The 24,184-nt window shown below is 45.2% G+C and overlaps 4 protein-coding genes across 4 annotated transcripts; all 4 read right to left on the bottom strand.

The window, feature by feature from the left end:
• Nucleotides 1-965: 965 nt before the first annotated feature.
• On the bottom strand, nt 966-1,970 carry LOC136653990 (olfactory receptor 11G2-like). Its single transcript, XM_066630852.1, has one exon. It carries the CDS (start codon nt 1,968-1,970, stop codon nt 966-968), a length of 1,005 nt encoding a protein of 334 aa, XP_066486949.1.
• Nucleotides 1,971-7,127: 5,157 nt separating this feature from the next.
• On the bottom strand, nt 7,128-8,108 carry LOC136653989 (olfactory receptor 11G2-like). Its single transcript, XM_066630851.1, has one exon. It carries the CDS (start codon nt 8,106-8,108, stop codon nt 7,128-7,130), a length of 981 nt encoding a protein of 326 aa, XP_066486948.1.
• Nucleotides 8,109-13,267: 5,159 nt separating this feature from the next.
• LOC136653988 (olfactory receptor 11G2-like) lies at nt 13,268-14,227 on the bottom strand. Its single transcript, XM_066630849.1, has one exon. The coding sequence runs from the start codon at nt 14,225-14,227 to the stop codon at nt 13,268-13,270; it is 960 nt and encodes a 319-aa protein (XP_066486946.1).
• Nucleotides 14,228-20,261: 6,034 nt separating this feature from the next.
• LOC136653987 (olfactory receptor 11G2-like) lies at nt 20,262-21,242 on the bottom strand. Its single transcript, XM_066630848.1, has one exon. It carries the CDS (start codon nt 21,240-21,242, stop codon nt 20,262-20,264), a length of 981 nt encoding a protein of 326 aa, XP_066486945.1.
• Nucleotides 21,243-24,184: the final 2,942 nt, after the last annotated feature.

Below are 24,184 nucleotides of genomic sequence, written 5' to 3'. Positions count from 1 at the left end.
AACTGCTGCTCCTTAATTGCTATTTGTTATATGTTAACTAAATGCCAAGTGTTAATTGCTGTTCATCCAGTATGGCACTGAGAGAGTCTTTGGTCTGGAGATGGAATAGTAATATTGCAAGAAATAAACATTGCAACCAAAAGTTTAATTTGAGAGAGATTTATTCACTTGTTCCAAGAAGCCTCTGCACAACACTCTAGTTCAAATATCCCATTGTAACAAACAGCCCAATCCTTACCAAATGTCCAGCTCAGAGGCAGCCGTGCGAGTGAGTTGCACGCTGCAATCCGGGGGGAGGGGGTGGGTGGGGAATCACATAGAACTCAACAAGGGCTTGGGTAAGGGTTTGGAGAAGGGTTTGTTCCATTACCTTGCGGATGCATTGCAGCTGCATCAGCTCAGGAATATTGGTTTAGGATTGGGCTGAAAGTCCAAGTATATGTCACTGAAATAATCAAACCTCTCCACCATCATCCTCATCATCCTCATCATCTATCTGTCTGTATACATCTTAACTGATCTGTGCCTTTTATTTTGTGTCCTGAGCCAAGAAATGAACTTCCAAGAGGTGACATCTGATTGCCAGGAAACAAATAAGCTTAGACCTTTAGCTCATCTTTTCTTTTGGGCCTTTTGATTTGGCAAAATCAAACACTTGAGATCACTGGTGTTCCTGGGTGGGGGCAAAACACCAAGTTTCTTCAGGCACCCGGCTGCTGGTATAAAGCAGCCTCTCCTCCTCATCTTCAGAACCAACTATGACTGCAAAAGCTTTTGCTGTTGCAGTTGTGACTGATTCTGAAGGCAAAGAGGAGAGGCCCCTTTACACCAACTACCAGGGGCCTGAGGAAACTTAGTGTTTTGCCCCCCTCCAGGAACACCAGTGCTTGAAATGCCCTGTTGTCTAGCTGTGCATATAGTAGCCTAATCTCATCAACAAAGCAGTTTTGTTGTGTTTCATTTTCTTATTTTTTCCCCACATTTATACTCTCTCCTTTCTTGTCAACAATCCCACCTTTTTCCTTGAGCAACCTTCTCAGTGCCTCCTTCACCTGGTCATTCCTCAGGCAGTAGATCAGAGGGTTGAGAAAAGGTGTAATGGCTGTGTAGAAGACTGTCACTGCTTTAGTGACCTCTGATTGATTCTCTCCACCTGGAGTTAAATACATGGCCGCCAATGGACCATAGAAAAGTGTGAACACTGCCATGTGTAGTGAAATGGTGGATAAGGCCTTCCTATGACTGCCCTGGTTTGAGGTTTTCGTCAGAGTGATAACCACAATAATGTAGGACAACACAACAAAGAAGGCATTGCCCATAATCAGAGTATTCATGAAATGCTGTGTGATGATAGGAACAATTCCTAGTGGGGGACAAGCCAGTGACAGAAGTGGCCCAGAATCACACAAGAAATGGTCAATGACGTTGGGGCCACAGAAGGACAACTGGGACGTCAAAATCACCGCAGTAGAGTACCATAGGAAGCCAATGACCCAACAAGAAGCCACCAAGGCATAGCAAGAAGTGGGGGACATAAGTTTTGGGTAGCGCAGTGGGTGGCAGATGGCCAAATACCGATCCAGGGCCATGGCTGAGAGCAAGAAACTTTCAGTGCCACCAAGAGAAAAGAAGAAATAGAACTGGAGGAAGCAGTTACGGAAAGAGATTATACCATGGGGGGATGCCAGATCAAAGATCATCCGGGGCACAATGGTGGACACATAGCACATTTCTAGCCAGGAGAAGTTGCTCAGGAGGATGTACATGGGAAGCTGGGCCAAGTGAGTATCTAGAAGCACCAGAGTGATGATGGTGATGTTCTCAGCCAAGGTGAGTATGTAGAGAATGGTGAAAAAGAGGAGGAGCAGGAAGCGCTCCTGCTGCCCGACTCCAAAGCCCAGCAAAATGAACTCCTGCACTTTGGACCCATTGGCCAACTCCATCTGGAATGAGAGAACCACGAATGACATTATTTGGGATGGATCTAATGATATCTACACAGAGACACTTACATGCAAGCACACACACAAAAATGGGTTAATCTGTCTTTTAGCCAAATATGAATTTCATAATCAATCTGTTTTTCTCCTCTCTTCATTTCTCCATCTAATGCTTACAATTGTCCAGAATGTAGGCCAGTTTTTCCCCCCATCCTTATGCTGTGGATGGGTGGACTGGGCCCAGCAGGGAGGTGGAACTGACCTGAACGACCTAGCCTGTAACCCAGTCCCTCTCCCGAGTAGCCTGGCATTACACAGGGCTGCTTGGATCTGTGCCAGCAATTTCACAGGTGCAGATCCAAGTAGCCCCATTGGGAGGCTGCCATGTGACACTGGGTAAGGGAAAATAAGTCCCTTTAGCCCAAGTTGAATGACATTCACCTTCTACCCTTTGCTGGATACAGTGCAGGCCAGTCAGCCCACCTGTTCCTGCAAAGGATAGGATTGCGCTGCCTGTCCTTCTCAGACTTTTCCCTGGGTCCATTGCTACTGTGTCTATGTGCTTCAGGTTTGGTCCCCCCAATAGATTCCATGTTCCTAACATAGATGTAACATCACAAACATCAACAATGTCTTACAGAAAGGAGGAGGGGATATGACAATGTTTGAAAATGCTTAAGTAAGGGAGTGCCAAACCCACAAGACCAGAGCTACAATTTTGCGGAGGAGCAACTGCTGGTGCAAATGGACTCTCTCCACCTGCAACAGGGAACTCCATCAGGACTTTTAGCAGCTATCTGGGTCCGGAAGCTGTTTGTGCCCCTCCCCCCGTGTATGCACGTTCTTTACAACTTCCAAGGTGCACTTGGATAATAAACAAAAGGTGCTCTCTAGTTCAGATGGATGATGTGTTTGTGGCATGTCGTGGGGAACTCTGGGTACAGGAAGGGGAGAATGTCCTAGAAAGCACATGGAGCTGCTGAAGCTGGAGTGACACAAAATGAATTCCTCATCCCAATCGTTGGCTTATTAGTTCACTTGTCATCAGGGATGCAACTGCAAACACCGACTCTCCCCACACACCCCCACCCTTCTAGCTATCATTTTAAATGATGTATCACAACTTCTGGAAAAGGCACATATCTCTTGAGGGGAAGGGGACACCCTTGCATGTGTCCCCTTCATTCCTCCCTTCTCACCCTTATTTCCTGGGCCTTGTCTTCGTTGCTGGTTCAGTACCTCATTTGTACTTTAAATGCTGCTCCATCCAGGAGAAAGCCTGCCATCAGGAGTTCATCAGGGGTTGACAAAAGCATCTTGTTCTTTGCTTTTGTTCTAGCTTGTATGGTGGGTGGGGCGTGTGATGCAGTGGGTGAGAGAACAGAAGAGGCTGTGTGGCAACCAGGGCTTGAATTATGGTGTTCAATGTGTGGTGGCCTTTGGGATTGTGTCCCTGAAGAATAATATTATTATCCACCAAAGAAATGCCTCTGGAGACAGGCTACTTCCCTTGAGAAGATTTTCTCAGTTAATTGCTATTTTCCTGATTTCAGTGTTTACTGAACATGGGTGTTTTGAGAATACCAAGGGATGCATTACTTTGGGGGAGGAGATTCTGTGATGGTTTGCAGATGTGACAGAAGAATCTTTCACTGAGAAATACTATTTGCATGCTGTTCTTCAGAAACATCTGTGGGTGGGAGCTGGGGTATTCCCATAACGTCATATCCCTGCACTCAGAAACCTAGCATGTGAAGGAGAAAACTTATGGTGGCCAGTTTTCCTTGCAAACCTCCTGTTGAAGAATTCTCTCCAAAGGTATAAACCTGTAAGGAAAATGGAGCCTCATCCAAAGGATAACACATCTCCAGCCACAAGGAGTAACTCAAACGGATGTTCAGGTGTACCCTGATATCTGCAAATTTGGTATCCACGGTTTCTATTATCTGTGGATACTGGAGATGGATACAGGAGATTCAGTTATCTGTGGATACAGGAGATGGATACAGGAGATTCAGTTATCTGTGGATACAGGAGATGCCCTTTTAAGAAAGATAAATGGGAATGTGAAAGGGAATGTTAAAAATAGCTCTCTGGACCATAGCGTAGCAAAACCACTGGGATTTTTGGGGCTTTAGGCAGCCTTCCAAGTTGCCGGCAGGGTCTCTCTGAGGCTCCTCCTTTCCCCCAGTATTGCCCCAGAATATGATCCGGAAGAGAATGCATCATGATGCATTTTGGGGTGACATTGCGGGAAAGGAGGAGTCTAGGAGCAACCAGGAAGAGGCTACAGGAGGCTCGGAAGGTTGCCTGCAGCCCTGAAAATGCAACTGTTTTGCTGTGCTTAGGTAAACAGAGCTATTTTTAACGTTCCCCTTCACTTTTCCTATCTTTTAAAAGGAAGTTCCCTGGTATACGTAGATCCCCGATATCCACAGAGAGGTGGACAAGATTGGAACCTCTGTGGTTTCTGGGGCACACCTGTACATGTGAAACCTGTCCAAGTGAGCATCTGGAAACAAAAACTTGACCTTTGCCCCAGCTTCAGCTTCAGTACACTCTCACCTTGGAGTAAGTCTCATCGAGTTTAAGGAGAAGGATGTGTTTAGGGCTGGGCTGTTAGTTCTGCTCATCTGAATTCAGCAATATTGGGATTTGGCAAAATCAACACTTGAGATGCCCCTCTTGATCAGCTGTGCATATATTAGCTTCACCTCTTCTATGGGTTATTACTTCATTATATTTCAAGTTCATTTTCTTTTACCTCCCACATTTTACGCTTCCTCTCCCGTGCTCAGTCATCTCCCCTTTCTCTTGAGTAATCTCTGCACTGCCTCCTTCACCTGGCTGTTCCTCAAACAGTAGATCAGGGGATTGAGAAAGGGTGTAATGGCCGTATAGAAGACAGTTATGGCTCTGCTAAATGTCAAGGTTGCTTCTTGGTGAGAGATAAATTTTAGAAGAACACATATTTTAGTTAGATAAAGACAAGGCCTATTCCCCTTTGAAAGTAAGGAGGAGGCAAGAAGATAAGGGTGTTATTTGGCAGAAGAATACCCATCTTAACAAAAACAGTCTACCTGTGTCCACTTACAGTTTAAAATTGTTATTCTTTCATGCTTTTTAGAGCAAAGGACAGTGTCATTGTCTTAGCTAGAAGCCTTACATTAAAAGATTAGAAGAATTATTTTAGAAGCTGTTTGCTATTTTCACAGAAGTCTCACAGAAGTGCCAAGGACATCACCATGCTTGGTTGCCAGTTATTCTTCCAAGCTTTAAAATAGTCTTTGCCCTTAAGTGTAACCAACATACGAGACATGGTAGCTATTAGAAGTAAGTTTTAACTGCCTGATTTTATTAAAGGTCTGACTAAAGCACAGAAGCACATAAAATAGTGAAAGCCATTTTCATCTAAAAGAATCATAAGTTAGCTTAGAAAGCTGTTTTGCTAGTTTCACAGACCTTGGAATTTGGAAAAGAGAGTTGTATCTCAAAGATAGATAAAACTCCTTCTTGGCAGACGTATACAGCCAGCCAAGATAACACAAGCTGAGAAAACACACATATATGCAACATTGTAGTAAGAAAAAGTTTTAGTATTATCAGTTGGCAGGCTGAAATAGGATTTAGCTGGCTGGACACAGACACCTGCCAGAGACGAGTTTAGAAAAAGAATACATTTAATAAGATAAGCAAGAACATTCAGCCTTTGTTTGAATTGTAACTGAAATGAAGAAAGAAATGAATGTCAAAGGAGGTTGTTGTAGGTTTGATTAGGAAGGTGCAGAGAGAGAGAGAGAGAGAGAGAGAGAGAGAATGTCTGAGTAATTTGTTTGAAGGTAAATAGGAGAAAGATTTCTTAAAAGGAAAATGTGATGCAGTGAAAATTTGGCTTGTTTTATGTTAAAATATATGAAAGATCACAAGAAGCTGGCTGAAGACTTAGCTCAAAGGGTTACACTTTAAATTACACTTTAATAGGTGCTAGCCAGCCACTAAAGGGAAGAGGTCACTTCTAGCAAGGATATACACCACTATAGACCCCGTAAAGGTACTCAAAGTAACTGGTCACATATAGAATTAAGACATGGAGTAAAACTATTAAAAAGGGAAGTTTAAAGGACCTTGCTTAACAGAGGTTGGCAGAGAGCCCCACAGTGTTTTGCTGAGAACAGGAGAAGGAATGCAGGTGAGATAAGACAGGTGGCTCAAGCAAGACCAACCTAATCAAGAAGGGAAGATGTATGCCAAGAAATTGGTCTGAAGTCCTGCCAAGAAGGTCGGTTCTGAATAAAATAATGTTACAGCACACTCTACTGGTTCTTGAAAACTTTGTATTCAATATGTTTAATTGTTTAATTTTACCTTTTATGGAAACTGTAACCTGAAACAAGCCTATCAAGTGTCTCTAAGGTTACCTATAGCGTATTAAGCATCAGCCCCATCTATGATGTCAAACTGTTGTATAAAAAGTGTCCCACTCCTTTGAAGAGTGCCCTTTTCTGGATTTGAGCTGAGTCTCCCAGAGGCCACAGGCATGCCTTGCTGAAACAATAAAGAGCCTTCATAGCCTTCCACCTTTCAGTGTCTTGCTTATTTGGTCTCAGCGGCACTGGACAGACCCACCCCTGCTTACCAACTGGCGCTGCCCTTCTGGGCAGGGTACGACACATGATATGGCACAACTGATAGCCAGGCAATGTCTGAAGGTGTCTCCAAAAGCCAAACAAAGCCAGTTTGCATTTTCTGAAGCTTTACTCCTTGCTTGAAGGTAGAATTTCTCAGATTAACTTCAGCCATCTCAGAATCTCTCAGCCTGTTTCAGTGATGATATTTGGTCCACGCACACACATACCCACAAGCAGAGTTGACTATATTCATCAAACAAATTTTGAAAGTTGAAAATGCAAAATAACCTGAAACACTATCTGGTTGCCAGGATAATAATAAGCCTTTTCCTGATCTTTGCCCCAACTTTGGCTTCAGCTCTATACATGCTCACCTGGAAGTAAGTGTCATCGAGTTCAAGGACTAGATGAGCATAGGACTAGGCTGTTAGTTTCTGGACTTCTGAATTCAGCAATATTGGGATTTAGCAAAATCAAATTCTTGAGATGCCCCTCTTGTTCAGATGTCCATATACTATTGACATCTCTTCTATGGGTTATTTATTATATTTCAGTTTCATTATCCTTTACCTCCCACATTTTGTGCTGTCTCTTCTGTCCTCTGCCATCTTCCCTTTTTCTTGAGTAATCTCTGCACTGCCTCCTTCACTTGGCTGTTCCTCAAACAGTAGATCAGGGGATTGAGAAAGGGTGTAATGGCTGTATAGAAGATGGTTATAGCCTTAGTGATCTCTGACTGGTTTTCACCACCTGGAGTTAAATACGTTGCTGCCAGTGGGCCATAGAAAAGTGTAAACACCACCATATGTAATGAAACAGTGGATAAGGCCTTCCTGTGACTGCCCTGGTTTGAGGTTTTCATCAGGGTGAAAACCACAACACTGTAAGACAGCACAACAAAGAAGGCATTGCCTAACATCACAACAGTCATGGCATTCTGAATGATGTCAGGAGCATTTCCTAGTGGGGGGCAAGCCAGTGACAGAAGTGGCCCAGGATCACACAAGAAATGGTCGATGATGTTGGGACCACAGAAGGACAACTGGGAGATGAAAATCACTCCAGTAGAGTACCATAGGAAGCCAGTGACCCAACAAGAAGCCACCAAGGCATAGCAAGAAGTGGGGGACATAAGTTTTGGGTAGCGCAGTGGGTGGCAGATGGCCAAGTACCGATCCAGGGCCATGGCTGAGAGCAAGAAACTTTCAGTGGCTCCCAAAGAAAAGAAGAAATAGAACTGGAGGAAGCAGTTATGGAAAGAGATGATCCCATGAGGAGACGCCAGATCAAAGATCATCCTGGGCACAGTGGTGGACACGTAGCAGATCTCCAGCCAGGAGAAGTTGCTCAGCAGGATGTACATGGGAAGCCGGGCCAAGTGAGCATCTAGAAGCACCAGAGTGATGATGGTGATGTTCTCAGCCAAGGTGAGTATGTAGAGAATGGTGAAAAAGAGGAGGAGCAGGAAGCGCTTCTGTTGCCCGACTCCAAAGCCCAGCAAAATGAATTCCTGCACTCTGGACCCATTGGCCAACTCCATCTGTAATGAGAGAACCCCAATGCCATTATCTGGGATTGATTTATGATATATGCACACAGACACACACTAAAACCAGTTGTCTGTCTGGTTTTAACAAAATATGAATTTTGTAAACTACATATAGATTTTCCATAGCGTTAATTGCATTATCGGACAAACGTGTTGATCATCCAAAAATATCTTCCAAAAATCCTGAAACATGTTGATACTATCATATCACAAATTGGGATCTGAGAGTTAGATGGGTGTGGGTTAGATAGATCAACCATCAGTGTGGGATGGGTTAGATAGATCAGCTATCAGTACAGGTCTACCTCATCATTTACCCTGCATTGCCACCAGATTGAAAGCTTCTGCACATAAAAGTCTACCGCTACACCACAGCTTTAATAAAGTATAAATCCTTCCTCTACCCTCTACCCCAGGGTACCCTATTCCTCTACCCTGAAATCTTACTTTGTGAACTCTGTGGTTTCTACTCCTTATTTACAGCACTCATCTATTTTCATCACTCATGATAATTCCTCTGTTGTTATTGGTTCCTTCTCTTCCTTGGGAAGGAAACTCAGCCCAGGGTGACTTTTCTGGATGTCATTATCAGCCTTCCAACTTTAGCAAAGGATATGAGCATAGCCTTCCCAGACTGTTTGTTGGTCCAGTGCCGCTCTGTTAAATTGCTTCAAAGTTATCCCCCCCGCCCCCAGATGTCATATACCTAACACTAATGCTGGTATCAGAAATGGCAATAGCTTACAGGTGGGAGAAAGAGACATGAGAATGTATCTCAGTTACTATATTAGGCAGTGCTTTTTTTGTAAATAAAAAGGTGCAGGAACTCACAACTTGTTAATCTTTTATTTATTTATTTATTTTTAAACCATTTTTAAATCGGAAAAATAAAATATTTTTATGTGCTTCTCCCCTAAAGATGAACTTACTTCTGAGTAGACATGCATAGGATTGGGCTGTCAATCTCCACATCCCCTTCCCCCTAGCTACTATTTCTACACATGGGGAAAAATACTGTACAGGTGCACTTGTAGCGTGTAGTATGTAGTGTTGCACTACTTCGAGGAGAGGAAGCAGTGAATGGATTCCAAAAAATGGCTTACATGAGTTCCATGTAGTAAAATTACTCTAAGCAACTGTGGGAGTAAGAACAAAAAAGGAATTCTTACAAGAGAGGGGTCCTTAGGTGCACATAGAAACAGCTACGTTTGCAAACAAGCGATTAAATATGGTTTAATTCAGGTATCAGAATACTCTGTGTCTTTGGGAAGGCACTTGGCATGCAATTGTATGTTCTCTGCTGCCCTGAGCAGCTGCTGTGCATTGCTGGAGAGGAGCTGCAAACGCTGGCTGGCGGAGGGCATGCTTGTGGGGGAAGGATGAGGAGGATCTCTGGCAAGACTGGACAGCACGTTGTACACACTAGAATCCCTTTTCACCTGCCCTTAGCATATATATCTCTGCCAGGATTAAGAGCCCAATCCTAGGTATGTCTACTCTGAAGTAAGTTTCATTCTAGTCAATGGAGCTTACTCCCAGGAAAGTGCCTAGGATTGCAGCCTAAGAGCCCAATCCTATGCATGTCTACTCAGAAGTCCACTTTAGTGAATGGGGCTTACTGTGGATAGGATGGCAGCCTCAGGGCCCAATCCTGTGCCTGTCTACTCAGAAGTCAGTCCCATTAGAGGCAGTGGGGCTTCCTCCCAGGAAAGTGTGGAGAGGACTGCAGCCAGAGAGCCCTTCCTCTGCCTATCTACTGCAAGGCTATGACACTTTCCCGGGAGTAAGCCCCATTGAGCACAATGAGACATACTTCTGAGTAGACATGCTTGGGCTCTCAGGCTGCAAGGCTATGCACCCTTTCCCAGGACCAAGCCCCATTGAGCACAATGAGACATACTTCTGAGTAGACATGCCTAGGTTCCTGCTGCAGATTGGCATGGGGGCTGCACCAGCCAGCTTCCTTCCTCTCCTCCTCTGCCAAGCCAGTACCTGGGCATTCCGTGGGTGCCACAGCCGTCTCCCTGGCTGGCTGGCTGGCTGTCCGTCCTCCTCCTCGGCGTCGGCGCATGTCCCCCACACCCTCCACTGGCTTGGAAGCTGCGTTGGGAAGCAGAGTGCGGGGGGGAGGTGGGCTGGGCTCAGGTGAGAGCTTGGAGATGGGGGCAGGAGGGGGTCGTTGTGCGGTCAGGCAGGGGCCAGGCGCCCACCCACCCTGCACCCCCCAGCACCCACCCAGCGAATGCCTCTATTTTGCTCCCCCCCTCCTGGAATGCCTCCAAAGGGGAGGGGCCCCTGCAAAAAGGTGCCGGAACACCGTCCCCCCGCGTTCCATTAGAAAAAAAGCCCTGATATTAGGGATTGCAAAACCAACCAGAGAAATAGAACACCAGAGGTATTGTTCTCCAGAAGAGCAACTACTTGTGTAGGTGGACTATCTCACCCTGCAAGAAGGAATTACGTCAGGACTTTTTTGGCTGTTCTCTGGGTCTAGAAGTTTGCTTTAAACATAGTATGCAAACAAGATATCATAGGGAGATCTAGGTGCAGGATGGCGGGGGGGGAATGTCTTTGAAAGCACATTGAGTTGTTGAGGTCAGAGTGAAAGAAAGCAGCTCAACACAGCCTTAACTATTCGTTAAGATTAAGAACTGTTTAAGATCCTTAACTATAAGTTAAGATTCGGCCATCTGTTAATTAAAAGTTACATCAGGGATGCAGCTGTAAACACGAACTCTCCCTACATGATTTCACCTGGCTATCATTTTTAAATGATGTATCACAACTTCTGGGGGCGGGGACATATATATCTGGAGGGGACAGTGACACCCATGCACACCATTCATTCCTCACAACTCATTTCCTTTGCCTGGGTCATTGTCCCTGTTTCTGTACCTCATTTGTACTTTAAATGCTGCTCCATCCAAGAGGAAGCTAACAGTCTGGAGTTTATCAGGAGTTGAAAGGAAGTATCTTATTTTTCCTTTGCTTTCAGTAGTGCTCATCTGTGGCATTGGTGGACAGTGTGATCCAGTGGGTGAGAAATCAGAAAGGGCTGTGTGGGAATCAAGGTTTGAATCACAGTGTTAAATGTTTGGTGGCCTTTGGGAATGTGTCCCTGAAGGACAATATTGTTATCCACCCAACAACATCTCTTTAGAGATGTTTAGAGACAGGCTGCCTCCCTTGTGATGCCAAAACACAGGTGATTTCCCCAGTTAATTATTGTTTTTTTCTTGATCTAAGTATGTGCTAAACATGGATCTTTTGAGAAAACCAAGGGATGCTTTACATCAGGGAGGCAGTCCAGGAAAGTAGCAATTTTCAACCACTTTCAATCCTTTCGCATTCCTGGGCCTAAAGGAAGTTTTATATCTCACACAGAAATGAACTCAAGTCATGGGTTGAGCCCCTTTCTTCCCTTCTCCTCCAGAGATTGCCAGTGGTTGGGCCCTACCTTCTCCCAGTGGAAGCAACATGACCTTTCTATAGCAGTGCATGTTCCCTGTGAATTGAAATGCAGTGTGTGTGATGGTAGGGGAGAAATCCTTGCGGTTTGGCTCCTTTCAAGACTTGGGAGATGCGTGTTGTCCTGTTCAAGGCAAAGAGGTGTTGCAGGTTGAGCAATGATAAAGGCAGACACCAGGAGGTTTCAAGGAAAACAAGCTTTATTTCTTTCAGCCAGCTGCTGGTCACAGAGGAATCATTTCCAAAGTCTGTGACCCCGATTCTTTCGGGGCTTTGAGTTGATATACAAACAAACTTTCATTGTAAAGCATTGACTGGACTTCTGATTGGCACAATGCAAATTGCAGAGCCTTGGATACATTCTTGATTGGCAAACACCATATCACGCGAGGCTTTGTCCCTGCCTACACATCCCAATACTCAAATTCCGCGCTGCATGCTCTTACTAAATATGGCACGTTATAAACATGTAAAATCTTTCTTACTGTAAAAATCCCCTTCTTCCCCTCCCTGTAATGGCTAATAGCACGCCGGAAAAAGGCTCTTTTCTCTTCTAACCACCTGTCTCTTGCGGTTAGCTAGCTGTTTCCTGTTTTTGAGGTACTAGCTGCAACACGACTTCTTTTTTAACACAGACACCAAAGGGCATTCAAGGGGCATCTTTTAAAATGTCCTGTTGACCCAAGTAGCTAAGTATAGGGCCTACTTTGGCCAAAGCACTCTGCTTATGCTCACAGCTAGGCCCAAACTGAATAGAGTAAAACATTCCAAATTCTGGGGGACTTTCCCATAGAGGTCACATGCTTAAATAAAATAGTGAAGGACACTAGTTTTGACTGACTCTTGTTGGTACTGTTTACTTCTGTGTGCAGAAGCTGTGGTGAGACTTCCATCAAATAGCAGATACCTGATTACTTAAGTGGGGGCTTAAGCTTTGGATGGAGAACTGACGTGGCTGCTTATTTTTGATTTTACACCTGCTGTGGGCTTCTGTTCCTTTTTATTTTTTCACTGATGTGTTTACAATTGACATTCACTTTAGCGTCATAAAATTAATAAAATTAATTTAATGTTAATAAAATTATTAACATACATCGGGGTGGGCAAACTTTCAACTTTAGGGATCCTGAACTTTTAACAATTGTGTAGGAGACGGAATTTCAGCATGTGCAGCTTGTCATGTGTGAGATAACAAGCTGCACCTGCTGAAATTCCCCCTTCTGTACAAATCTTAAAGGTCCAGGATCCCTAAAGCTGAAAGGTTGCCCAGCCCTGACATACATGGATAAAATAGTATTTACACCAATATTTTGTATCTTCTTTCAACGGTTGATCTTAGCTGGTTTGGGCCTTGTATTCTAGTTCTCAGAATAGGAAATGAAATTCCTTATAGTGACATATGGTGGCCAAGAGACCAACATACTCCTTCATAATTCCATTGAACCAGTGGCATAGCTAAAGGGGGTGCAAAGCACTAAGTTTTACAGGGATCTTCACCGCGGTGTGCAAGCAGCTCATTCCCCTCCCCTTCAGGGCCATTCCCGGTGTTGGGAGCAAAACGGAGGTGAATGCATATAAAATACTGAGAAAAATAGATTCTTCTCTTGATCAACAATCTATGTCTTTCTCTCTCTCTAGATATGGCATATTTTCATTTTTCTTTCTTCAATCCTTCCCACTTTTTATACAGTCACTTTTCTCAACTTCCGTTTCTCCTTTGATTTCAACAGCCTGCGCATTGCCTCCTTCACCTGGTCATTCCTTAGGCAGTAGATCAGGGGATTGAGAAAGGGTGTAATGGCTGTGTAGAAGATGGTTACCACTTTGGTGACCTCTGACTGTCCTTCTCCACCTGGAGTTAAGTACATTGCTACCACTGAGCCATAAAACACTGTCACCACCAGCAGATGGACGGATATGGTGGAAAAGGCCTTTCTACGACTGCCTTGATTAGAGATTTTCATCAGGGTGACAGTCACCACGCTGTAGGACATTGCAACAAAGCAGATGTTGCCTATTATCAAAGTGTTTGTGAAAATCTCCATGACGCGGGGAGCATTTCCTAGGGGAGGGCAGGCCAGGGACAGAATTGGCCCTGGATCACACACAAAGTGGTCAATGATGTTGGCATGACAGAAGGACAATTTGGAGATCAAAGTCACTGGGATAGCATTCCACATGAAGCCAAAGACCCAACAAGCAGCCACCAGATTGCAGCAGGAATCATGGGACATTATTTGTGGGTATCTCAGTGGGTGGCAAATGGCCAAGTACCGATCCAAAGCCATGGCTGAAAGGAAGAAGCATTCAGTGGCACCAAGTGAAAAGAAAACATAGAACTGGAAGAAGCAGGCGTGGAAGGAGATGACCCCATGGGGCAAAGTCAGGTCAAAGAGCATGCGGGGCACAGTGGCGGTCACATAACATATCTCCAGCCAGGAGAAGTTGCCCAGGAGGATGTACATGGGAAGGCGGGCCAACTGGGCATCCAGAAGCACTAGAGTGATGATGGTGATGTTCTCAGCCAAAGTGAGTATGTAGAGACTGGTGAAAAAGACAAGGAGCAGGAAGCGCTTCTGCTGTGTCACTCCAAAGCCCAGCAAGACAAATTCCTCTACTGAGGTCTCATTGGCCATCTTCATCTGGAATCAGAAAAATCCTGGAAGGTTTTACTTGGATAGGTTCAGTTGTACATTGGGGCACACACTGGATTTGTTAAAATTGCACTCTCTCTCTCTCTCTCTCTCTCTCTCTCTCTCTCTCTCTCTCTCTCTCTCTATCTATCTATCTATCTATCTATCGCTCGCAGCTGGCAAGCTTGAAGCAGCTGGCAAGCTGCAGCTGAGCTGTTCCATCTGCTCGGAGCGTGGGAGGATGGAGGTCAGAATGTTAAACCAGATCGGAGTGTAACACCTTGAATGTGGTGGTTCTTGAAAGAGAGAACCTTCTTTCAATTTGTAAAAATCCCTGCGTGGATTTAATAAGCCTGCCTGTGTAAACCGCCTTGAATAAAGTCTTGAATAAAGACCAAGAAAGGCGGTATATAAATACTGTATATTATTATTATATTATTATATTATCCATCCATCCATCCATCCATCCCCAGTATTCAATGCACTTGACATCATGTGATCAGGTGTTCTTTGAACAAACCTGTTAGGTCACCTGTTCATGTCATCTCTATACACTAGGTAGTTATTGGGGCAAGGGAGAGATCACCCTGTCTAAAACTGCCCCATCAGAAGCTGAGATTGAATCAGTGACTTTCATCTCCTTGCTCAAGATGGGCTACCACAGGATGAAATGTGGGGAGATTATAAAATGGAAATTCTCTAGTGCTGCCTTCTGCAAAATGTGCTGACTACCTCAGAATAATGACAAAAGGTTTATGAAGCAAAGTGTCTCCTTCCAAACCTCTCTCCTTTTGAGCTCTTAAGATGGTTGTCTTCCAGAAGGAGGGTAAAGAGATTCTCTAGGCATCGGGAGGATGTGTTGTGCCATGAGATCTTGCTGATAAAACCTTTTCAATTGTTTCAGATTAGTGGGAAAAATTTCCTAAGTTCCTCAGGGTCCATAGGATTAATATCTTTTAGCATTATTGAATCGGAAAATGAAAGAGCTTCATTCTACGTCTCTTCCTTGGTTAGACATGTTCCCCAAAGTAGAACTGAAGTGGGTGTGCCTGCAGCTTTTTAAAAAGCTTAATTGATTTTGCCTAACCCCAACGCTGCTTATTTCATGAACTTGCTTCACAAAGTACGTGACCCACTTCCTGTCTGCAGCACATTTGCTTGGAGCTGGTCAATAGCCTCAGACCTGGAAGATCCCAGTTCAAATCCCCCCTCAGCCATGAAGCTCTCTGGGTGACCTTGGGCCAGTCACTCTCAGCCTCACCTACCTCACAGGGTTGTTGTGAGCACAAAAGGAAACTGTGTACACCACTCTGAGCTCTTTGGAGGAAGGGTGGTATCAAAATGTGAAAAAATAAATGAATGCGTCTTATTTTGGGAATGTTCTGAGTTGGCCACCCTATCGGTCTTCCATTCTGGGAAGAGTCCTGTTGCTCATCTTTAACCATGTAACTGCATTGTATCTTTCTCAGATCTTTTTTCAAACCCATTGTCAGTATGACTGTGCACTTGGGGTTTGATTGCAGCCCCCACCCATGGACATACTCCATTTCTGCCAGAGATAACTTACTCCACCACTCACCTGCGGGCTTGTGGTTACAGAAGCCAAGATCAAACCATGAAGAGACTTAATGCTCCCCTCTCCACATGTAGGGTCTGAGTGAGATAAAGAGGCAAAAAAAAAAATAAAAAATTGACAACTATTAAAACCCAAGCCTATCCAGGCTGCCCATGCTGTGGTATCCCACAGGGCCAGGGAGGTCTCCTCAAGGTAAAGGAACATAGAGCCTGGCAGCCTCTATGGATCTACTTGGATCTGGACCAGCTCAATCGCCAGCACAAATCCAACTAGACCTGTGCAGGGTTTTCAGTTGTGGGAGGGGGAATAGGATCCAGTGGCAGGCAGCCTTCTTCTCTGTCCCTGCTCCCCTCCTGTGCCTGAACTGCCCTCCTCCCCACCCTCCCCCTACCAGTTTCACCCTTACATTACCTCCCCTCTACCGATCCACTTCCCCTGGGGGCTGGGGATAAGAATAGGCCCTCGGTTTGGCTGTACTTGTCGTAAGAGGCGACTAAACAGCCACTGGGTAGATGGGACTCGTCAGCCTGGGAAGGCAGCTCATCTGAGAGAAGGAAAACTCTGATCCCAAACCTCCACTGCCTTGTGGCTACATCCAGTTATGGAAAAGGCTTCAGGAGTCAACCTCGAGGCAAAATCCAGAGCCAGAGTCCCTGAGGCAGTTCATGGCTGAAGACAGTCACATTCTGGCAACTCCTGCAACGCCGCTGGAACCAACCGTATTGGCTTCTGCCTTTCCATTGGACCATTTCAGCAACATGGAGAGGGGGGATTTGCTGCATGGGAAGCAGTCTATCCTCCATATCTACTTTACCCAGGCTTCGTGCACTGGAGAGGACACTCTGTTCCAGAACCACCATTCAGAGCGTGATACCATAGTCTTCCAAGACTGAAGGATGCCAACAATAACCACTCCGCTTACCCCACCGCTCATCAGGATACTTACTACTAATAGCTCCCAAGGTTCCTCCAACCAGCAAGGAGGCCCAGCTCCTGCCTATGCCGGCCTCCCCACCAGTACCTCTGTTGTTCTGGCCACTGTGAAGTGCCTTATAGCACTTTTGTGATGGATGTCTTCCAGGCAATGCCCAGGAGACGAGAACTGGTCTGGGACTGGATTGGGCTCTTAGTTATGTCAAAATAAGAACTGCAACTGAGAATCACAGTCACAACCCACAATTCCATCTTCCCACTCATTGGTCTCTGTCTGGCCATAACTCACAAAATCTATCAGAATAAAATTAGAAATAGAAAAGTCCCTTTTGGGGGAGGGGGCAGTGGATGGTTGTAGCAATGGTAGAAAGAGGCATCTATTCAAATCTATCATTGCTCTATGATCTCACTTGTTTCCGTACCTCAGTAATGCTTCAAGTGGTGTTCCATTTAGGAGAAAACGCACCTCAAAGGGTATGCCAGGAGCTGGTGGGAAGCAGATTGCTTTTCTTTCAGTAATTCTCAGCCATGGCATTCATAGGCTGTGTGTTCTGCTAAGTTGGAAGACTGAAGAGCTGGTCCTGCCTGAGAACCAAGAGTTGAGTGCTGGTGCTAGAGGCTTTGGGGACTATATCCCTGAAGTATAACATCATTATCCACCAAAACAGCATCGCTTTGGAGACGAATTACCTCCTCCCCTTTGGTGGCAAAATGCAGGTAATTTCCACAGGTAATTGTTGTTTTACTGAATTCTGTGTTTACAAAACTTAGACCATTTGGAAGATCCCAAAGGATGCAGTGCGTTAGTGAGGAGTACGAAGGAGTGACAGAACATGCCATTCAAAATGCTGTGGTGATACGATCCCACGGAAACGACTTCTGTGGTAGGAAGATGCTCTCATGCGATCATAAGAGGTCTCCTTGTACTCTGAAAACTAGCATGTCAGTGAGAAAGCTTTGCAAGAGTTTGCTTCTCTGATATGTTCCCTGTTGTAAGAATCTAAGAAATTCCTATTCACTGCTGGGTCTGAAGAAGATTCTAAGGAGTTACCACTCCAAGCCTTCTCTTCTTTCCATCTCTTAGCCCAAATGGGATCTCCAGCCCCAGTCAGCATTTGGGCAGTGCCATCTCCTCCTCTCATGGGAGCAACTCCTCTCTTGCATCTATAATGGGATTTGTTTCCAATGAATCTAAACACAATTATCGGGGGGGGGGGGGATGTTACTGCAGTGTGGATTGCCTTGCCAAGGTAGAACTGCTTAAAAAACAAGCAAGGATGGGAGGCCAATGTTTTCCTGCTGGAGGTGTTACCAGGTGTGTTTTTAAGACATGCAGTCAAACCATCTCAATATTTACACCACTAGATGGGACTGGCTCAGGCTCCTTTGGTACACAAGCTGGTATCAGAGATCGTAGCAAATAAAACGCCTGTCAGGAAACAGAAGCTAGGAGGCCACAGCCTTCAGGGGAGAAAAAAAGGTCAAATAAGAGCCCAATCCTATCCCCTGCTAGACCAGACCATGCAGTGCAGCCAACAGGGCACTATGGGTGATGGGGGAAACATATGGTTGAGGAAGGTTAACTAAATATCTTCTTCACTTACCTCTCCATAGGCCGGCCTGGTCTCCAATGAGTCTGAGGAGACTCCTGCAGGTGGAACCGAGTAAGGAAAGGGAGACAGGATCTTGGCATGTGCAGCTGGCACTGAGATCCCCCCCTCTTGCCTGTGACCTTCCTTGGCATGGCCTGCTCCCTGCCCACTCCCCGTGGGCCACTGTTATTGCACACAGCTTCTGGCCATTTGCCCTGCTGGCCATGGCCTGCCCAATAGCAGAGTTGCTTTTCCACCTTCTGGAGGATTAGGCTGGATTGGGCTGTCAGGCAAGGATCTATTTTTTAAGAAAATGGAGGACCTTTTTCTATGGAAGAAAAGGGCAGCTGCAGTGGCATAACTAGAGGGGGGCAAAGCACTAAGTTTTGCAGGTGCCTGAACGCACTGTGCAAGCAGCCCCTCTCCCTCCCTTTGAAGCCATTCCAAGTGGTGGGAGCAAAATGGAGGCACTTGAATGCCTCCAATTCTTCTTCCATTTATTTCATTCCATGGAACACACAAACACTGTATTTCAGCCACGTCTTCTTCTGGGAAACACACCTGAAATTTGTCATTCATGTTTCAGTAACTTCCAGATTAGGAGGGTTACAATAATATAACTGTATGGAGAAGCCTTTAAAAAGGGCCTGTCCAAATACCCCAATAATGGATTCATGGATTAAATAAATTGCACATTTATTAAGAGAAGTCCATGTACCCTACAATGGGTCCTTGCCCTCCTTGCCCTCCTCCCTCCCTTGGGTTCCTCCTTTTGAGAAGGCATCCAGTTACTGTCTATTCAACCTTTCGGGCATGCCCATCCTAAGTGGCAGATCACCTGCTGATGATTCCAATGTTTCCACCCCAACTTCTGTAAGGGGTTGGGGCAGCTTTGAATTGCGCTGCTCTCTCCACAAACGGAAAAGAATTTAATGGATACTTGCAATCCCTGCTCAACCGGGTGCCAGCCACCATCCTTGAGCTGAAGAGCCACTGGAGATCCTTTTGGGATGCCTTTTGACCAATCCACTTGCCTCGGGGTACACAGAAATTCCTATGCTTATGGCCCAATGCTTCCCCCCAATTGCAACAGCAGGAGGAGCATCCTGCACGAAGCCAGTGATGGTGCATGGAGCACATTGCTGCCAGTTCAGTCCAACGTGCTTCTGGAAAGTGGCAGCAGCTTTATAGCCATGTCATAGTTGGCTGCTTCAGCCTCAGTAGGTTGGCAGCAGGGGCATGTCTTGGGTGAGGAGCAGGAGTTTGGGGGGAGTTGGGGGAGGGTGGGAAGCAGACCAGGGGAGGAAGAGGTGAATGCCAGCAAGTGCACCAGGCTACTATCTCTTTTTCCAACTGATCCCTCCCCTTTTCGATCCTCAGACCTATACCAGCTATATAGCAGGGACTTGAGGTGGGTGGGGAGGAAGGGGAGGCAGAGCCTCCCCACAACAGCATGTGGATTGTGAGTGCTTGCATGCCTCACACAGCGGCTATACTTTTTGGAGAACTTCGGTGGGGAGGCTCCACCTCCCCTACCTCCTCAACCATGTCCCTGCTATATAGCTGGAATAGGTCTGATGATACCAATAGCCCATCAGGAGGCTTGTATGGAGGCAAAAGAAAAATGTTTTCCCTTACCTCTCCCAGGCCTCCTGATCACCCTGCCCCCTCCTTCCCTGAGGCTGTCTGGACAAAGCAAACACAAAATAAATGAATTAATACAGAAATATTTTCTTCAAGATGTTTTCCAACCTCATATAACTTTTCCAGTTAACTGGTTTGTGGCTTGTATGACCAACAAGCTCCAGCCTGACCCATCTCAGTTTCAGGCATCAAGACGGTGCAATTAAAAAGCACTTAGGAGGGAGTGCTTTTCATGGTTATCCAGCCAAGCATGGATGGACAACCTGATGGAATGGTTGCTCGTTTGGGTCGGTTTTCATCATTCTCTCCTCCCCTCTTTGGACGCCACTGCCTTTCTTTTCAGCCATTTGTCCTTTCTCTTCAACAACCTGCCCAGAGCCTCCTTCACCTGATCGTTCCTCAAAGTATAGATCAGGGGGTTGAGAAAGGGTGTAATGGACGTGTAGAAAAGTGTTACTGCTTTAGTGACCTCCGACTGACTTTCTCCACCTGGGATTAAGTACATCCCTGCCACTGAGCCATAGAAAAGTGTCACCACTGTCACATGAAAAGATATGGTGGAGAAGGCCTTCCGATGACTGCCTTGCTTTGATGTTTTCGTCAAGGTGATAATCACCGTGGTGTAGGATAGCACAACAAAGAAGCCATTGCCTATAATCAGAGCATTTAGGCAAATCTGACTGAAGACGGGAGCATTTCCTAATGGAGGGCAGGCCAGCGACAGTATTGGCCCAGGATCACACAAAAAATGGTCAATGATGTTGCGGCCAATAAACAACAGCTTGGAGATCAAAATGGCTGGGATGAGATACCACAGGAAGCCAAGGACCCAGCAAGTTGCCACCAGGGTGTAGCAGGAAGTCTGAGACATAAGCTGCGGGTAGCGCAGGGGGTGGCAGATGGCCAAGTATCGATCCAAGGCCATGGCTGAGAGGAAGAAGCATTCGGTGCTGCCGAGGGAGAAGAAGATGTAGAACTGGAGGAAGCAGGCATGGAAGGAGATGACTCCATGAGGGGATGGCAAATCAAAGAGCATCCGGGGCACGGTGGTGGAGACATAACACATCTCCAGCCAGGAGAAGTTGCTCAGTAGAATGTACATGGGAAGCCGGGCCAAGTGGGTGTCCACAAACACCAGTGCAATGATGATGATGTTCTCAACCAAAGTGAGTATGTAAAGAATGGTGAAAAAGATGAGGAGCAGGAACCGCTTCTGCTGTGTGACACCAAAGCCCAGCAAGATGAACTCCTGTACAACTGTCCCATTGGCCAACTCCATCTGCAATCAGAGCAGAATCACTGATCACATATCACAAAGATGAATTACCTGCCCATATTTCCATTGAAAGATGACTGAGAAGGCACGAATTTTAGGGGTGATGTAGAGGGGGCAATCCTTTACCCACCTCCTGTTTCCAATTCCTTGGGCTTTTCCTGCTGAGGAAGAAAGAAGGGAGAATCTGACAATGCTTTCTTCCGTATATACAGCTCTAGGATAATTATTTCTTCATATGAGAAAACTAAACTAGCCAGCTCCTGCAAAATCTCTTGGAATCAGATAATCGAGGTATCAAATAATCTAGGTGAAATCACTGGGAAGAATATTAAGGCAGCACTATGCAGAGATAGGTTTTTAAAAAGAAAAGGTTTGGTGAAAATTAAATTTTAGTTAGGTGGGCAGAATTTCTATCATACAAGTAAATATTATCTCCCAAATTCTATTTTTATTAAGCATTATCTATGTCAGCTTTAAATATCTGCTTTTATCTATGTGTGCTTTAAAAATGGGCAGGAAATATGTGTAAGCTTCTGTTAGGGAAGAAACACACACACACACGCATATCTTGTCTAGTATTGTTTTGAACTGTTATGGGAAGAGTTGCAGTTCAGTAGCCAAGCACTAGCTTTGCATGCAAAGAGTCCTAGGATCAAACACCAGCATCTCGAGGTAGGGCAGAGAAAGCCAGTGTTGACAATACTGGAATAGATGGATCAAAGGTCAGACCTTATTATTATTAGGGTACAATCCTAACCAGGTCTACTCAGAAGTGTGTTCAATGGGTCTCACTCCCAGGAAAGTGAGGTTAGGATTGAATACTTAGTGTCCGAAGGTTATAGCTAAAAGGGACCTTGAAGGTATTCAAGTTCACCTCCCTGTTCAGGATAAGTATCTGCTACAGCATCTCTGACAGGTGCCCATCCAGCCTCTGCTTGTAAACCTCCAATGAAGGAAGCCCACAACTGCACAAGGCAGAGGAAATGGCGTAAGTCCTCACTGCTCCCTCAATGAAAACCTGATAACTTGTCACAACCCAGGGAAGTGTGCAATGCACAACAGTTTTAGACCCAACAGAGAGATCTTTCTCCTGTCAAGTGCTTCACAGGATTGAATCATTTCTCATGACACACTCAACCAGCTGAAATGTTTATATCCTCTTTTCTCAGCCTGTGTTCAGTCAACTCCAGCAAAACTCCAATAATATAAAAATCAGTGAAATCAGGATAAAAATACCTTGAAAAGGCTAGGCAAAATAGGAACCTGTTGGAAAAGTTAGTCAAGGAAGAAACTTCTAAAACACACACACACACACACACACACACACACACACACACACACACAGAGAGAGCTCAAAATCACACACAGGCACACACAGCTCAAAATCAACCAAAGAAAGATCTGACTTTCTCTTTAGCTAAAGGATCAACATCTGATGGGTATTGACTGGTTCTCCTTCCTTGCCTTTCTCCAGCACAATGATCAACTCACTTGTGGTTTTGGGTATCAGAGTGAAAAGCATCTGTGAGGTTGTGACCCCTCTCCCGCATCTAGCCATGTGACCTTCCCAGCTCCCAATTTCTCCTTGGATCATTATTTTACCATTTAACTGAGTGACAGGAGTGCAAGGTCTGGAAATTCTTAGTAATATTACTTAAGAAAATGTAGCATTTTCTATTTTAAGTGTATATTTAATCATATCTAATGATCATTAGTAAGAAAATCTTTTTTACATGGGGATTTCTTATGTTTTCCTCAAGAGTAGCATCTGAATTCCAGGAAGGACATACATTGAATGGGAGACCCACAAAAAGTTCTCCTTGGCTTGGGCTGGAGATAAGGAGAAAACAAGACCCCCCCAAACATCATGAAATGAGTAAAATTCAATTTTCTGTTAATACAATATTTAAACGCTCTATTTAGTGAACTCTGGGTTCAATGCTTTTGAAGAAAAATTGGAGCTGGTAAGGATTGAGTGGAAGAAAAGAGAAAATCAAAATCTTTTCTTTGGTTTCATTATTAGTTAAAATCAGGGAGGCAGCTGCCAGTCATGAACACTCCTCACGATCCCACCTCCCACCACTTTCTCTCTCTCTCTCTCTCTCTCTCTCTCTCTCTCTCTCTGCCATTAATTTATTAACAATCTATCCAAAATCTTTCTGGGAAGTTGGCACCCACTCAATTTATCCTGTTGCAATTCTTAACCCAGGCTCCAATCCTTATACGCACTTCCACAAGAGTAAGCTCCACTGGGCATAATAGGACTTAGTTCTGAGTAGGCATGCATAGGATTGCATTGCCAGTCGCCTTTGCCTTGGTTGCAGTACCCATCCCTGCACCTCAATAGCACTCAAAGTACTGTTCCATCTAGGTGAAGGCTCACCAGAATTTGGGGCAGGAGTAGGCAGTTGCTTCCTGTATGAGCAGCTTTGGAATATCTGGGTTCTGTGGGAAAAATGAATGCACATGTTGTAGGCACAAAAGCTTGAATGCTGGTGTTAAGCGTTTGGTGGCCCTTGGGAATGTGTCTCCCAGGAACCATATAATTACCTACTAAAAACAGTATTTCTTTGGAGACCTAGCCTTCCTCTGCCATGCTGAAACACAGGAGTTTTCCACAGGTAACCATTGCATTCCTGATTTCTCAACATGGATTATTTTGAAAAAACTGAATGAATGCAATACACTAGGGAGGAGGTCTTGGAAAAGCTGCAGAACATACTGCTAAAAACACCCACTCTGTCTGTCCTGCAGAGACCTGTCTCAAGGGAACAAGGCCTGCAGAGCATATGACCCTCTGTGGTGAAAATTCCTGATTTTGGGACCCTTCCAACCCTACTCCCCCAGAGGCTTCTGTGATGTCTCAGCATGGCCCTCTAAGAAGCCATGGTCCTGAGGCTCAGATGTCAGCAGCATTACTAGGAGGCCACATGGCCCATCAGACT

This window comes from Tiliqua scincoides, chromosome 5, assembly GCF_035046505.1.
Source record: "Tiliqua scincoides isolate rTilSci1 chromosome 5, rTilSci1.hap2, whole genome shotgun sequence".
Classification (NCBI taxonomy): domain Eukaryota; kingdom Metazoa; phylum Chordata; class Lepidosauria; order Squamata; family Scincidae; genus Tiliqua; species Tiliqua scincoides.
This window is presented reverse-complemented; position numbering and strand designations above follow the sequence as displayed.

Bases quoted from the DNA above. Each gene is read 5' to 3' on its own strand.
- LOC136653990 (XM_066630852.1), bottom strand. From the start codon at position 1,970: ATGTCATTCGTGGTTCTCTCATTCCAGATGGAGTTGGCCAATGGGTCC.
- LOC136653989 (XM_066630851.1), bottom strand. From the start codon at position 8,108: ATGGAGTTGGCCAATGGGTCCAGAGTGCAGGAATTCATTTTGCTGGGC.
- LOC136653988 (XM_066630849.1), bottom strand. From the start codon at position 14,227: ATGAAGATGGCCAATGAGACCTCAGTAGAGGAATTTGTCTTGCTGGGC.
- LOC136653987 (XM_066630848.1), bottom strand. From the start codon at position 21,242: ATGGAGTTGGCCAATGGGACAGTTGTACAGGAGTTCATCTTGCTGGGC.